The following is a 14,052-nucleotide window of genomic DNA, read 5'->3' as shown; positions in this document are numbered from 1 at the left end:
CGTTTTTTATTATTATTATTACTGAATCAAAAGCCCCATGTGTTCATAAATCTCATGGGTGATTATAATTGTTATAAAACATGTTGCATTGTCAAGCAAGAAAAGCTATATCAATATGCTCTCTGAAATATACTTCAGTTGCTTTGTAAATATAATAATAAAAAACTCTCTGAATAAAATCTCTTAATATCACTTAATTGATTGTTTGAGATTGGACATACCACATGCAAAAATGTCTAAAATGTACAAATATTATTTAAGTTTATTTCATGAAAGGAATAGCAGTTAGCTGCTGTTTCTAGGGTTTCTAATGGTTGCACTTTATTTTACAGTACGTGCACTTATGTACTTACAGTGTACTTACCTAAGAACGTTCTGGGTAATATAAGGTAACTACATGGGTTAAGCTTAGGTTTAGGGGTAGGTTCAGAGTCAGCACCTAGTTTTTACCTATTACTATAATAAGTACATAGTATGTACATGGTGAACAGGACTGTAAAATAAAGTGCTACCCAAATATTTGAGTTGCTTAACTTGTGTCTTACTCCATTTTATTTGTCATGGTACCAAATGTAGTTATTTTGATCAACTTAAATTTACTTATATTTACTAAATTCATAAATTCAAATTTCTCAGCTTTTACTCAGTATTTTACATGACAAATTAGATGACAAAATTGCATGCATAAAAAGACTGATAATAGAACATACCTTTAATATCATTTCTGGACATCCTGGTCGGACATCAATGTCAACAACACAGTCCAAAGCTAACTGACTGCCTCCTGATGAAGGACCTTTCCAGGCACTGGTTATCGTTGTACTGTATCTATAAGTGTGCCTTTGCCCTTTCTGCACATCTGTACACACAAGTCATATGTACTGTATATACACATGTATATATACAGTATACACACACACATATACAAATCATCTCTCTATCTCTCTGTGTGTGTGTGTGTGTGTGTGTGTGTGTGTGTGTGTGTGTGTGTGTGTGTGTGTGTGTGTGTGTGTGTGTGTGTGTGTGTTTGAGTGAATTTTTCTGACATATCAGGACACAAATTTGTATAATGACATGGGTACGACATAGGTATTACAAGGAGAGGGTGACTTATGAGGACATTACCCCATGTCCCCATTTTTCAAAAGGCTTATAAATCATACAGAATGATTTTTTTGTGAGAAAGTAAAAATGTGCACAGTTTTCTGTGATGGGTAAGTTTAGGGGTTGGTGTAGGGCGATAGAAAATGATTTGTACAGTATAAAAACCATTACCCCTATGGAATGTCCCCACTGTGTGTGTGTGTTTGTTTGTGTGTGTGTGTGTGTGTGTGTATATGTTTATACTTTAGATACAAATTTGTCCCCAGAAGTGAGCTACACCAGACAAAACCTCCATTTGGTGAAATCCTCAATTATATAAATGCATTTTTTCATTCTTAAACATGCAAAAGGTTTTTTGTAGGGTTAGTCAGTATTATTTAAAATGACCTGTATATGAAAACTATAGATGTCTACGGTATGTGGCCATTTAGATAAGTATGTGGAATATCAATAATTATGTATGGATGAATAGCAAAAACATATTTATTCAACATGTATATTCTCTTACCAGGGCAGGTAGACTTGCAAAGTTGACCTTGGTGCAGTTTGTGGCAGTCAGCTTGTAAAAACATTAGCAAGTTAAAAACCGTCATTGAATGCAGAAGTACTAACACAGAAGTACTTACACTAAACATTTACTTGGCTATTTTGTATTTGTCAAAATATTCAAGAGATAATATTAAAGAATAGGATATTAAACACTTACCACTGAAGATAAGCAACATAAATAAACAGAGATTTTGGAGCGATAGACAGAACTGAGACATAGCCATAAGTGATTTAAAGTAATGTCCTGCGCCAGCACTTCATAGGAGAGACCATTACTAGAAAAGCATAACCACATAAGTGAATGGATAGATGTTAAGTTAAGCCTTTGTAAAAACTCACAGGACATTCAGACACCAATCAGAAGACAGATGCCCACCAGGGGACCATCCAGCTAACAAAATCTCACAGCATACCGATGGACATCTTGAACTGAGCCTCTCATAACATGTTCACGAATTTGGCATGGCTTGAACATTTTATTCCTCTAAGTTTTTACTGTGTCTGCTGGTGGGGTGCTTCAAAATCTTTGCTTATTGCAAAGCTTAATTATAATCATTTTATTATTTTAATTACAATGCTAAATATTTTGAGTTTAAGAGTAATTTGTTTTATTTAATTTCTATTTTAGAATATCATGTGACTTGTGCTGTGCTAAATATCAAAACTATATATAAAAAAAAATTAAATAAATACAATTGACAACTTTTGTGGCATAATGTTGATTACCACATTTTAGACTTGTCCCTCCTTAAAATAAATAAATAAATAAATAATAATAATTCTGGGTTACACTGTGGCACTTACAATGAAAGTGAATGGAGTCAGTCTGTAAACATTTTAGCATTAAAAACTATAGCTTTTCTGTGTACAAATATTTTCAACCTTGTTGTATTTGCCTCAAAAAATTTGCTTCATTTGCTTCTATTGTGCCTCACCACAATTTTTTTACCTGATTTTTTTAAAGAAAATAAGCATTATGCCATCTGATTGATAGCTTTTAATTTCTTAGCAGGTAAAAGTCCTCCTTCAGGTCATGGTTCATGTGTTTTTTTGCTCTGAAATCTTTTCTCATTTTCATAAAGCAAATGTAAAAATAACTTGATATTCCAAAAACACTTACTGGACTGAAGCAACTTAGGTTTACTTGATTATTCAAAATATACCAAATATGATCAGGCTTTTGAGAAATTTTTATTCGTACATCTCTCAGGCATTATATTTTGTCCCCATAAATGTTTCATTATATTATCATCTTATGCAGACATTATTAGGAGATACAGATTGACAACTGATATATGTATTTTATCTCACTAATATATATTTACAAGATACAGAATTTCATATTTTGTCCATATAAATATCAGCAACTGCACAAACTCAGTCCTGGAGGGCCACTGTCCTGCAGAGTTTAGCTCAAACTTGCTTCAACACACCTTAGAAGTTTCTAGCCTATAGTAAGACCTTGATTAGCTTGTTCAGGTGTTTCAATAAGGGTTGGAGCTAAACTCTACAGGACAGTGGCCCTCCAGGAGCAGGATTGGACACCCCTGGGCTATAATATAAGGCTTGTACCTCGAGTATGGCGCCATCTGCTGGGCTAGCTGTGCACAACAACAAACAAAAGCTTCTTTTTCTTTTGCAGTAAAAATATCGGTTACACTTTATTTTAAGGCGACATAGTTACATTGTACTTACTCAAATAAGTACTGAGTAATATTAATTAACTACATGTACTTACTATAGAGTTATAGTTAGGGTTAGGTTTGGGTTTAGGGTTAGTTACTTGTAGGCCTTAAGTGTTACCAAAATCTTTAAACATTCTTAAAATAGAAAAAAAAAAAAAATTTCCTAAGAAAATATGAGTGTGTATGTGTGTGTTTTTCAGATAAACCCTAGGTTATAGGGACAAAATCCCCATTTTTTCACTCTAAAAAAATAACTGAAAATAACTAAACAAATTTAAAGTAAATTACTGTTTTCCAGTGAAACAGTAATACACTCTAAAAAATGCTGGGTTAAAAACAACCCAAGTTGGGTTGAAAATGGACAAACCCAGCGGTTGGCCCAACTTGCTGGGCAGTTTTATTTAAACCAACTATTGTTTAAAAATTACTATATGGCTGGCTTAAAATGAACCCAAAATAGCTGGTTTATTTTTTAAAATTAAAAACCAGATGCAATTATAGGCAACAATAATAGTCAAAAGATGAACATTTATTAATAAGCAATTTAATAAATGTTTATTGTTTAATAATTATTCATTTACCATTAATAAATGTTCATTTCCAACATACTTTGGGTTAATTTTAATTAAGCAATACAGTAATTTTTAAACAATAGTTGAGTTCAATAAAACTACCCAGCAGTTTGGGCAAACATTTAACCCTACCGCTGGGTTAAAACAACCCAATTGCTGGGTTTGTCCATTTTTAACCCAACTTGGGTTGTTTTTAACCCAGCATTTTTTAGAGTGTACCATTAAAACAATGCATTCTCAGCAATATGATGCCTATTGGCTACTTTCTCGAAAACGCCAAATAATATTACCCAGAATGCATTGTTTTTACAGTATATTACACTCTAAAAATGCTGGGTTAAAAACAACCCAAGTTGGGTTGAAAATGGACAAACGCAGTAATTGGGTTGTTTTAACCCAGCGATTGAGTTAAATGTGTGTAGTTTTATTTAACTGAACTATTGTTTAAAAATGATTATATTGCTGGCTTAAAACAAACCCAAAGTATGTTGGAAATTAACATTATTAATATGTTTAATAAAATAACATTTATTAATAAGTTTAATGAACAGCAATTAAACAATAAACATTTATTAAATTGCTTATTAATAAATGTTCACCTTCTGGTTATGATTATTACCTCTAGTAATTATGTGTCTGATTTTTAATTTCCAACCTATTTTTGGTTCATCAAGTCATTTTTGAACAATAGTCAGATTAAATGAAACTGCCCAGCGCATTGAGAAAACATTTAACCCAACCTCTGGGTTAAAACCCAATTGCTGGGTTTGTCCATTTTCGACCCAACTTGCGTTGTTTTTAACCCAGCATTTTTGTACCGTTTCAATGGAAAACTGTATTTTACTGTGTAAATTTGTTTTGTTTTCTTAGTTATTTTTTAGAGTGTGGTCTCCATGAGGAGCTTGTAAATCATACTAGGTGATGTTTTTAGAAAATTTAAAAATGAAGACAGTTTTCTGTGGTGGGTAGGTTTACGAGTAGGGTATAGAATATACAGTTTGTACAGTATAAAAATCATTATGTCTATGGAAAGTCCCCATAAAACATGAAAATCCATTGTGTGTGTGTGGCCCCAAACCTTACATTACACAACACACATAAACTATCTATGCAGCCTTTATTTTCACTGACCTACTAACAGTATTCCATTATTCCTTTTATTTTTCCGAAGCGCTACCTGTTTTCCCCCGCACGTTTCACTGTATGAGATGTTGGACAAAAAAGGGAGGAGGCCATCATGCATGATTCACAGCATCTGTTGGGGCTTTCAGGTTGCCCTACTTTATCCACAGTGACTCTCTCTATCTCATGGTTTTTCATGGCTTGTTGCTCACTGCAATACTCTGACACCAGACTCCATCTGGTCTTCGGAGGAACGACTGAAGGCCTGTATTGATGAACTCTGTCTAATCTGCTGGGGTGTTCACTGTGCATTCTGATGACCAGTTTACGTCAGGAGGGTGTTGTTTAAAAACCGTAGAAAAAGATTTCAAAAAGACTTATATTTTAGGATTAGAGTGTAACTTCATGAGAGATGAGTGAGTGTAAGCAGGGCATGTCGTGACCAGCCCCCATCATAGGCGTAAACTGAGAAAATTTAAATAATAATAATAATAATAACACACCAAAATTTTTAATTCCATGCACTAAATAGTACTTAGTTTTCCATGAGAGCTGTTTGTCTTGTAGATTATGTTCCTATAAACAAGTAGGCCTATTAAAATGAAGAGGACATCGCCTTCCACATCTTCATGACGTCACCAATCGATTAGAATTAATTTGAGTAGTTATTATTTTTAATAATATGCATTACTCCATGGCCATTATTCGAAGCAAACTGCGCTGTGATTAGATTTTTAGATTTTTTTTTTTCGTAGTGTCATTTGACACTATTAAATGGTCTCTTTGCTCCACGCCCGTAGCGCGCGTCAGTTCACCGCGTCATTTGGTGCGTGTTTCTCTTTGCATGCTGGCGACTGGAAGATTTTACGAATCCAACTACGGCGAAGGTTTGTGTATGAATATTAATAAAGTCACGCTGAAGTTGCTTGGTAACCATCCTGGAGCGTCCTGTCACGCATTACAATTAATATTTATGAGCTCACCGTGATTCGTGTATTCGCCTGCTAAGCTCCGCCTACTTATCGAGTTTTGCTTTTCAGCCAATTGGTTAAGTCTACTGGACAAACGTTGCATTACGTAATTAATATTCATGAGCCAAGCCCTCTCCGTAGTAGGATTACTAAAATTCGCTAGCGGGGGCGTGGCGTGGGCTTTGCCGGTTCTAGCAGCAGACACAATGAAACGAGGGGCAATGTAGGACACCACGTTGGGGCTTGAAACGCAGACACGCCGGTAGCGTATTATTTTTTACTTCTTTTTGATATTTTTTAGGGTTCATTTCATTTGTTTTGTATTCATTATAGATAAATAGCAAAGGTCGCTGCTGATGAGAAAAAACAACGAGTTGAAAGTCTTTGGAGAAGAACCGAACGGGCTCAGGAAACGAGGCACTCCATCATAACTTTTGTTTTGTCGTTAAAAGCAGTCGCGATAAAATGTCGTTCGCCTATTCGGATTATCTGGCCGCCGAGTGTCTGGTGTCGATATCTAGCGGTCCCGTCCTCCATCGACCGACCCCGGTGTCTGGTGCGGCTCAGGCCCCTCCTCAGGGCCTTCCTGCCGGGGAGCCAGACGGGTCGAGCGAGGACAGGGAGGTGCGGGAGACGCTCCGGTTAGAGGGGGCCAATATGATGACGGTGGCGGAGATCCTCACCGACCTCCATGGCAAGTTTCGTCCTATGTCGGCCTACTCCGAAAGCAGCAACTCGTCATGCGGAGAGAGCGGCTACACCACGTTGTCTGACTCCACCACCCCAACGCCGACCATGACCCCCTCTGCCACCCCTGTCCCGGGACAGTACAATAGCACCCCTCAGCAATTTTGGGCAGGAGGCGGTGCACCCCGGTCCCCAACCAAGCGTCACCCCTGTACTTTCGACGGGTGTGACAGGGTGTATGGCAAATCATCCCACCTGAAAGCGCACATCAGGACCCACACAGGTAAGCTGAAGCACATGGGAGCGGATGGACGCTAACGCATTTAAACTTTTACACGTGTGTAACCTATATGTATGTAACGTTATTTGTATGTATATACGCATTTATAAATGCTTGCGTTGCCATTAACTTAGATCGTATGAAATTTATATCGTTTTATAAACGGCTCATATTGCATGTAGCTTTAAATTCACTGTTGGATAAACATATTATGGGAGGTTTCAACCTTATTATAGGTTGTGTTTTATTGGAGTTATCGGTTAGAGTAACTTTTAATTGTCGGCCATTTGTTTGTTGACTGTTGTCAGGGGCTCCCTCTGTCAACTCTCACCACTGGCTATGAATAGAAATATTAAATGTGAATTCGTGGATAATAATGTAATTCACTGCTCGTTAGTTGAACAAAAGAGTGAAAACTCCCAACTGTGGCCTCCGAACAAAGAAAGTTTATGAACAAAGGAAGGAGCGCGTGAGGGAGGACCGAGTATAGTAGTATAGTGACGAACCCGGTATTTGCATATGAACAGAGCTCGAGTACAGAGCGCGCGTGTGCGCGCACGCTTACGCGCAGGTTCCCATTTTAATGCACTTTCTGTTATTTGGCTAAAGTTAAAAGAGCCATTTAAGCCACACCTGGTCTCTGTATGAGCCGTTCACAAATGAGCTTTACCACTTGATTTTGTTCATGAATTGAAGTATACTGTGGGGACAAGGTGTTAGTTTTAAATGGAAAATACAAGTACTACTATGCTAAGAAATAATTAGTACACAGGGTTAATGCCAAGGATTTTTTTTTTTTTAGATTTTCTTTCCCTGTCAATATTTTCACTGTCCGCAAAAAAAGTTATTGTTTTTATTTATTTATTTTTTGACCCACGTAACCTAGTGTTTAATAAATAGGATTATGACGCCAACATTTTCACATTTTGCCAATGCCAATTTTTATACCACAACTAGCCTAACGAATCTAGGCCTGGTTTCACAGATGGGGCTTAGCCTAAGCAAGCATTAGGCTTTGGTTCAATTAGGATATTTAAGTGTCTTATAAATGTACCCTAGAAAAAAACATTACTAGTGTGCATCTTGAGACAAAACAATGGCGCTGATATATTTTAAGATATGTCAGTACAAGTTGCTTTCAGTTAAAACAATTCAAACATGCATTAGGCTAGTCTAGGACTAGCCTAAGCCTTGTCTGTGAAACTGGGATAATGCTCAAATATTGTTACTCATCAAAATGGGCATTTTTGATTCTCTTTCGCATCTTATCGATCTTGATTGGTTTAAAATCGCTTGAATGCTTAAACTGACAAGACTTGAAAACACATCCAAATGATTAACTTGATGACAAGTGATGGCCTGTTTAGTTCTGTTGACTGTGACCCTGGTGCAATATGCTAATGATAGCTGGTAGTCAGTTACAGATTGCACATTACATGAGGAAAATTGTATCGTAATTTATTACATTACACATTTTATGGAATGTATTCTTACTACTTTTAGATTACTTTTAATCTAACTTGTTTATCTTATTGATTTGAATAGGACAGTCCTGTATGATATCAAAGAAAATGTAACATTCTTTATCCACAACATGAAGGGCATTAAACATTACATCAGGGTTTCTCAAACTGGGGTCTGGGAAGGAACTGCAGAGGGGTAGTGAGTTTAATGAAAAGCTAATAATATAACATAAAAATAATAATAATAAAAAAACTAATTTTTAAAAGATGGAATACTTTATTTACTTGCATGTCATGTGACTATTAATTAAAATCTGAGAAACCATGAATATCTGAATGTTATAAAATTATTGACGTGATTATTAAATATATTAGGTCAAAAGAAGTGTGGTTGACAAAAATGTTTGGGGAAAACCTGCATTATATGTAAATATGAAATGACAAGAATTTTAATGTGTTTGAATGACAAAAAACTTTCCAAAGTCTAATTAAAATGTATTGTTCATCAGGAATTGATTATATATGCAATGTTGAGAAAACACTCTTTAAAAGTGAAATGATTTCTGTAAATTCAGTGGTCAGTTGTCATGTTGCTTCTCCTTTTTCCTTGTAACTACAGCCACTTGACTGGAGGCTGTTGTGTGCAATTCCACAAACCTAGAAGACTTTATAACATGTCGTATATAAATGATAGGCTTTTTTAGAAAGGAAAATTAAAAAGATAAAAAATAAAAATTGTGTAGAATCAATAAATTCTGAATAATTTACTAACACTGTGTGAATATGTAATCATGTAATCAATAAAAATGTAACTGTAGTCCGATTATGAGTAGTGGTTCGATCACGGTTGGGGAGGTCAGTAAAAAAAAAAACACTAAGCATAGATAAATACAATATAACAAAGTTACAAATAAAGAAATGTCTAACTGTAGTATTCAAGTATAGAAATGTAATAATTAGGCCTAAATGTGAAATAACACTATAATGTTCACTAAATAAATTAAATATAGATTAATCTTTCCTAACATTAATGACATAGAGAGCAGCAGGTATTTATAAGCTACTGTCACTTTAAGACTGTTAATGTTTAAGAGAGCTGAATTCTGGATTGCACACTGTCTGAGAGGCAGCTTTCTGTGTGTGCGAGTTTTTTTTCCACGGCTTATTGCGCTTAATAATATTAAGCATGCCACACCTTCACTGCGTTACCCTAAAACTTTGACTTTTCGTAACTTTTTGAAGTATTAAAACCATTATCACAAGCCGCTGCAATATGCATATACAATTGCAATATTTATATAATTTCAATATGTCGTGCAGCTCTAGTAAGCAGCTAAAAAATAGTATAGTATGTCTGAAGTTCATCAGTTAGTATGCTTTATATCTAGAACAGGAGGTGCCAAGCCATTGCTTACTTTATAATGCACTTGTGTATTTTATACGGCATTAGTGTCGTCTAATGAGTTGTGGGTCGTCCATGTGCTCTGTCTAGGTGAGAGGCCCTTTCCTTGCACCTGGCCCGACTGCGAAAAGAAGTTCGCCCGTTCCGACGAGTTGGCCCGACACCTGCGTACCCACACGGGCGAGAAACGCTTCCTGTGCCCGCTCTGCGACAAGCGCTTCATGCGCAGCGACCACCTCATCAAGCACGCCCGCCGGCACCCCAACTTCCACCCCTCCATGATCAACCGCAAAGGTTCGGCTCAGGGATCTGCTTCAACCCAGCCTGCCACCGCCGCCTCAGAGTACGCCAACACTGCCATGTAGACCCTCGCTGGGACCCCTGCCTTCTGCACTGTGATCACCGTCTCTGTAAGACACTGCAGCTTACTCGATTGCCGTGCATGCTGGGATCCTTTTAAGCTCAGTCCTCACTTCCACTGGCCAAAAATGAAGAACTTCATCACGTCTTCCTCCGAACCCCTTCGCCCAAGGAGTGACAACCAAAATAAGCGAAGGAGACACAAACGCTCAAGCACATTCCCAAGTCACGTGATTAAATTATCACATGACCGACAAGTGACACCGAACGCAACATTGGTCTTAAATTGCTTGCTTTAAGTGTTATAGATTCATCCGAAATGCCGGAAAGGACTTTTTTGGATGCATGCAGACAAAATTGCTACTAGTAGGCACAATGTTTTCCGTCGGCCATCTTTGTTGTTTCACTTGTCAGCCATGTTTTATAACCTTCCTAAAGGATATGTCACAGTTTTAGGGAAAGTTTACTCGTTCTTTCCATCTATCGTCAAAATTTCGCACAACCTTGTTTGTCTTGTCTTTTTGTATAGCCAATATACTTTTTGTATATTACCTTTTGGTAAACCCTCCCTGGTTTTTGTTGTCCACACATGCTGTGCAATACAGTAACCAGGTTCAGTTGCAGAAGTATTTGTTTGTTACTCACAAATTAGTCACGCATAACAAGTGCGCTGACTTTATGCATTCTTAAACCTCCTCGGCTTTCCTAAATCTTTAAGTTGTGATGTTAAGTTTATCCATTCCTTAAATTAATACTATTCTTTACAACCTTTGAAACCAAACAACGGTAAATATCGAAACTGAAACGGCCAGTGAGTTTCTTCTGGGTAGAAACACTGCCTGCAATGCCGCATTTCCACATAGCTTTCCCTACTGAAATTGTAATAATTTATTGTCATCTTAAATTCCTTATGTTTTCTATTAGTAGTATCAGCATGGCAACTGAAATAGTGGGGGTTTTTTAATTAGTAATATTATTAGACCATGCATTTATTATAATTATTATTATTTTCCGCTTGGAGGAACTCTTTTGTTTGGCCATGTAGTGTCGATACATGTAGCAGTGTGTTTAATAGTAATGTGGATACGTGTAGATAAATATCTATGCTTGCAGCTTCAATGGTAAAGATGTTATTATATGAACTACTAGAAGTAATACACCTTATATTAGGGGTGACAGTACACGCTTGAATAGAATAGTGCTGCTTGTGTGCGAATGTTTGCGCGTCACGTTCGTGTGTGTGTGCGTGTGTGAGTGTATATTCACACGGGAGAGCCTGGAAAATGATCTCTCTCCAAAACTGTCCCACCTGCGGACCTCTTAGAACTATCTCAGAGAACAAAAAAGAAAAAAAAAAAACCATCAGGAAACTCAGAAAGCCTTAAAATTCTTTGACTTGTTTTGCACCATTGTTTACTGTCGGATATTTTCTACAGGTATGCCGTCAGGCGTCGGTCTTCTCGACTAAAGAAATACACATGCAATATTGCACTTTTCTTACTGGTATTGTCAACAATGCTAGTCGTCTGCTAGTGTGATGGGGTTCGCTGCATAGATGCTACTGCATAGTGCTCAACTAAACGAACACTGTGGAAGGGGATAAAGACCTGTCACAATAAATCGATACATTTGTCTGAAAATAATGCGCACCTTCGTCTGAGTGCTTAAACCAGTGTGAGGAAAAATGGACTTGATTTTTTTGTGGACTTTTCACTTTCGTTTGTATTTTGCTTTACATTTGGATTGCAACATGTAATGGATACAAAAGCTCTGAACGCAGTTGGTCTGGTATCAAAACTACAGCTTTTTTTAATGGTTCATCATACTGTTTTCTAATAATGCAATATTCAGAGTGCTTTAAGTAACTGCTGGCAGTAACTTGAAGCATGATGACAACTCATAAGTTCTCAACCACATTAACAAACCAAACCAGAATAGCATCTAAGACTCTTTGTTTGTTCTGTAGCTAATTAAAGGATGTATTCGTCACAATGCTTGTATGTTTGGCCGGGTTTTTTCTTTTTTTTTTGTGTCGTCTTTTAGTAGTAGTTTTCCTGTAGTGAGTCGTCTGTGGACCTGTTGACCATTGAAGACATCAATGGTTCACTGTGTTGGGCTGCGGTGGGCTTTGTATGTGATTCTCGACAGACTGAGACCATTGTGATCACGTCTTTTGACTTTCACTCACAATGCCCTCTTTTAGCAGTCCGGATTCAACTTTGCATTTGATATCCCTCCCATTATACTCGACACATTTGCAGCTAGTACTCTGGACAGCCATCACAAACCACTGGATCAAATCAGATTTTTTTTTTTTTTTGTGCGTGTGTGTGTCTTTGTGGTCTTTAATTTCAGTTATTATCTTTTGTATTTGGTTTGAATATACTGGAAAGTTTAGTTTCTTATGCTTTGTATTGGTTTATGTACTGTAGATGTCTGTAGTATGCAGAACATAGCTTTCTAGATGGTTTAGGACTGAACCCAGATAGCTTAGCAATCGTATAGGAGCGAAAACACGTATTCTGTAGTTCCTTCAGGAAAAATGCTGCATCATTTGCTGTGTCGAGGCATCCGATCTCTGCGTGTCAAACTAAGATGTGTGTGAGCGCAGCTGCTTTTAATCACAATGCTAGATTGAGAATATGTAGATTGACGACTTTGTTTTAGGACCGCTTTGTTGCTTGGCGTACAATCTAGATCTTGTCCATCAGTTTTGACACACTAAAATGATTATGCACTGATTGGCAGATTGTCTGTAGTGATCACACTAAAAGGATGTCTAATGAGATCTACTAAGGTCTCGGTCTACAGCCATGTCTCATATCAGTGAACCGATGGGTTTTGTCAGTACAAAAGCCTCCATGTATCTCCTCAGGTGATAAAACGTAATGCTGAAAACCTCTGTCCTTCATGAGTAGGACCTAATGTTAAACATTCTTTTCATTTGCTTTGTTTTGCAATATTCTGCAATTTTTATTTATTACATGCTTTTGTTTTGGTGTGCTTTAAAATATCATTTTTTTACAGTACTTTCAGTACTTATTTTATGGTATGAGACTTGACTAATGATTTGATTTGATTAAATGATTCATTGTTTGCCTCCAACAAAAACAAACAAACAAAAAAACTCCAGTGCTTTTTAAATAATAAATAAATGGATTAAGAATTATCTTGTGTTTTGGTGTTTATTGCAATTGGTTATTTGTTTGTAATATAGTTTTCTTTAGCTCATATGTCATAAAGTACATATATTCAAGTATACTTTCTTTTTAAATTAACAATAAAAACAATAAAAAAAAACAAACAATAAAATTCCATATTGGACACTGTATGTTTGTATATGCACTGCCATACAAAAGTTTGGAATCGGTAAGACTTTACTCTTTTTAAAAGAAATCTCTTATGGTCACACCAAGGCTACATTTATTAGATTAAAAAAAGCTAATATTGTGAAAAATATTTTGATATATTTTAAAATGTATTAAAATGTTATTTTATATTAAAAATATTTTAAAATGTAATTTATTCATCTGATGCAAAGCTGAATTTTCAGCATCATTACTCCAGTCTTCAGTGTCACATGAGCCTTCAGAAACCATTGTAATATGCTTTGATGTTGAAAACAGTTTTTCAAGATTCTTTGATGAATAGAAAGTTCAAAAGAACAGCATTTATCTGAAATAGAATTGTAACATTATATTCTACTGTTCAAAAGTTTGGGGTCAGTAAGACTTAAAAAAAAAAAAAAGAAATAAAAATAAAAGAAATTGAATAAAGTAACTTTTTATTCAGCAAGGATGCATTAAACCAACCAAAAGTGACAGTAAAGACATTTATACAAAAGATTGTTACAAAAG

The 14,052-nt window shown here is 36.2% G+C and overlaps 2 protein-coding genes across 3 annotated transcripts in view; one reads left to right on the top strand and one right to left on the bottom strand.

Annotated features, from left to right (window-relative positions):
• The window catches only part of LOC125251888, a 96,998-nt gene extending 95,010 nt beyond the window's left edge, over positions 1-1,988 (bottom strand). Inside the window, exons 1-3 of the mRNA XM_048164985.1 lie at positions 1,811-1,988; positions 1,613-1,663; positions 711-859 (exon numbers count right to left, since the gene is read on the bottom strand). Coding sequence (XP_048020942.1) covers positions 711-859; positions 1,613-1,663; positions 1,811-1,877 — 267 coding nt within the window. The 5' untranslated portion in view covers positions 1,878-1,988. The remainder of the gene's footprint in view (positions 1-710; positions 860-1,612; positions 1,664-1,810) is intronic.
• A 4,122-nt stretch (positions 1,989-6,110) lies between these two features.
• Positions 6,111-13,364, top strand: zgc:153115 (uncharacterized protein LOC768186 homolog). 2 transcript variants are annotated; one of them, XM_048163197.1, is made up of 3 exons: positions 6,111-6,265; positions 6,337-6,973; positions 9,926-13,364. In XM_048163197.1, exons 2-3 carry the CDS (start codon positions 6,469-6,471, stop codon positions 10,198-10,200), a joined length of 780 nt encoding a protein of 259 aa, XP_048019154.1. In that variant the 5' UTR covers positions 6,111-6,265; positions 6,337-6,468; the 3' UTR covers positions 10,201-13,364. The 2 variants fall into 2 exon arrangements, with proteins under 2 accessions (XP_048019154.1, XP_048019153.1); XM_048163196.1 differs by having other exon boundaries at positions 6,172-6,973.
• The last annotated feature ends 688 nt before the right edge of the window (positions 13,365-14,052 follow it).

The sequence above is a fragment of the Megalobrama amblycephala genome, linkage group LG17 (genome assembly GCF_018812025.1).
Source record: "Megalobrama amblycephala isolate DHTTF-2021 linkage group LG17, ASM1881202v1, whole genome shotgun sequence".
Lineage (NCBI taxonomy): Eukaryota > Metazoa > Chordata > Actinopteri > Cypriniformes > Xenocyprididae > Megalobrama > Megalobrama amblycephala.
This window is presented reverse-complemented; position numbering and strand designations above follow the sequence as displayed.

Coding starts and splice junctions, on each gene's coding strand:
- zgc:153115 (XM_048163197.1), top strand. CDS start 6,469: ATGTCGTTCGCCTATTCGGATTATCTGGCCGCCGAGTGTCTGGTGTCG. Junction 6,974..9,925: donor GCACATCAGGACCCACACAG/GTAAGCTGAAGC, acceptor TGCTCTGTCTAG/GTGAGAGGCCCTTTCCTTGC.